The sequence below is a fragment of the Tupaia chinensis genome, unplaced genomic scaffold (genome assembly GCF_000334495.1).
Source record: "Tupaia chinensis unplaced genomic scaffold, TupChi_1.0 Scaffold000558_1, whole genome shotgun sequence".
In the NCBI taxonomy this organism is placed as follows: domain Eukaryota; kingdom Metazoa; phylum Chordata; class Mammalia; order Scandentia; family Tupaiidae; genus Tupaia; species Tupaia belangeri.
Genome location: NW_006160070.1, coordinates 1,650,099 through 1,651,821, shown reverse-complemented (window position 1 = coordinate 1,651,821; position 1,723 = coordinate 1,650,099). Strand labels below are relative to the sequence as shown.

General features: G+C 65.5%; 1 protein-coding gene across 1 annotated transcript in view; it reads right to left on the bottom strand.

The window, feature by feature from the left end:
• The window catches only part of SS18L1 (SS18L1 subunit of BAF chromatin remodeling complex), a 15,739-nt gene that overhangs the window by 10,757 nt on the left and 3,259 nt on the right, over positions 1 to 1,723 (bottom strand). The window contains exons 2-3 of the mRNA XM_006157716.3: positions 634 to 710; positions 45 to 129 (exon numbers count right to left, since the gene is read on the bottom strand). Coding sequence (XP_006157778.2) covers positions 45 to 129; positions 634 to 710 — 162 coding nt within the window. The remainder of the gene's footprint in view (positions 1 to 44; positions 130 to 633; positions 711 to 1,723) is intronic.

The following is a 1,723-nucleotide window of genomic DNA, read 5'->3' as shown; positions in this document are numbered from 1 at the left end:
CGCCCCGGCGGAGGCCACGTCCTGGCGGGCACATGCGTACTCACGGCGGGCAGCAGCGACTGCATGTTCTGGTTGGAGTCTGCGATCGTGGCCAGGTACACCAGGTTCCGGTGCAGGAGCTGCTGGTACCTGCAGGCAGGGCTCACGTGAGGCCACCTGAAGTGGCAAAGGTCTTGCCACGACCCTCAACCACCCAGTCAAGCCCTATCAGGGCCCCAGGCCCAGATGAATAGCACTCCCGGGCTGGGCCCAGGGTCCAGGGTGATGCACGCCACACCCAGCGTCTGAGGTCCATGGCAATGTGCATCACAGCCAGAGTCCAGGGCCCCAACACAGGCCACAGGTGCGGTCCAGGGAGCCCACACCCTCCATCTCCAGGCAAGGGCGACAGCCTGTCGAGTCTAGCCCTGGGTCACTGGAGGTCCTGCCTGGAGAAACTGGCATCCCTGGTGGGTCCCCCCCAGCTCCTGCCCTGCAATGGCCCTCCAAGCTGCCCTCCCACCTCTTGCTGGGAGGTGACAGAGGGAAGGGCGGTCCCTTGGGCTCCTGGGTGAATGTGACCTCGGCTCCCAGGTGCAGGCACGCCTGCCCTGCACCCACGGGCGTTGCCGCTCGGCGGGCCGGATGACTTACTGGGTGCACTCTGCTGCCTTCCCCTTGCTCTGGTAGTCCAGGATGCACTGGATCAGCTGGTGGTTCTCGTCCAGCATCTGGGGAGGGCAGGCGTGAGCAAGCGCAGCCGGTGGGAGCAGGTGCATCGGGCTAGGGCGTGGCCAGGTGCTCACAGGCCCCAGCGCAGGCTCGCTGCTGTGCCCGCTCCCCGCACACAAAGCTGTCACTGCTTAGGTACCTGTGGCCCCCTAAGGTGATGCCTACGTGCCTGGGCTAGGGACTTGACCCCTACAGGCCAAGGTCAACTCTCAAAACCAGGGAGGTTCCCAGGTGAGCAGGTGGGGCTCAGGCTCCCCACAGCCTGTGAGGCCTGCACCACGGCGCGTCTGCCCAGCCGGGATGGCAGCAAGGGTGTGCTGGCACTCCCAAGTACCCTGGGGACACCTCGGCGGCCCCGCCAGAGCATACCAGACCCCGCGATCGCCACTATACGAGGCGGACACCTCGGCGGCTGCACTCTGATGACTCCCCCGGGGCCACAGGCAACCAGGGCCGGCTGAGGGAAGGAGGCGGGCCTGGCATTGCCGGTATCAAACATGCACTGCTCTGGCCACGTGTCGAAACAAGATGAGGGGACAGAAGGGCTGAGCCCACGGGCATGCAGAGATCAGTACTGACCTTTGAACCTCTCTCACCTGCTCTACACGTTGGACATATGACCCAGACCTGGCAGTTGGTACAGAGGGTGGGGCAGCGCCACAGGAGCAGCTGACACCCGATGCCACGCAAAGGTGCCCGTGGCAGTGGGGAGTCACGCGGCTCATGGCACATGGCAGGGGAGAGCCCCCTCTTCTTGGGTGACAGCAGAGGCAGCATCAGGGTGGCCTGGAGCCTGGCGGCGGGGCTGAGGGAGGGGTGGTCCCACCACTCTACCCACCACGGCACCTGCTTCCTCTACTCTTCATCTGAGGCTGAGGCAGGGGCAGGGGCAGGGGCAGGGGCAGGACGGGACTATTGCCCCCCAATTTCACTTTGCATTCCAAAGGCAGCAGCACCCCTCAGGTGGCTTTCCTGGCCGTTCCTGCAGCTGCTGCCGAGGGGTCCCAGGCGG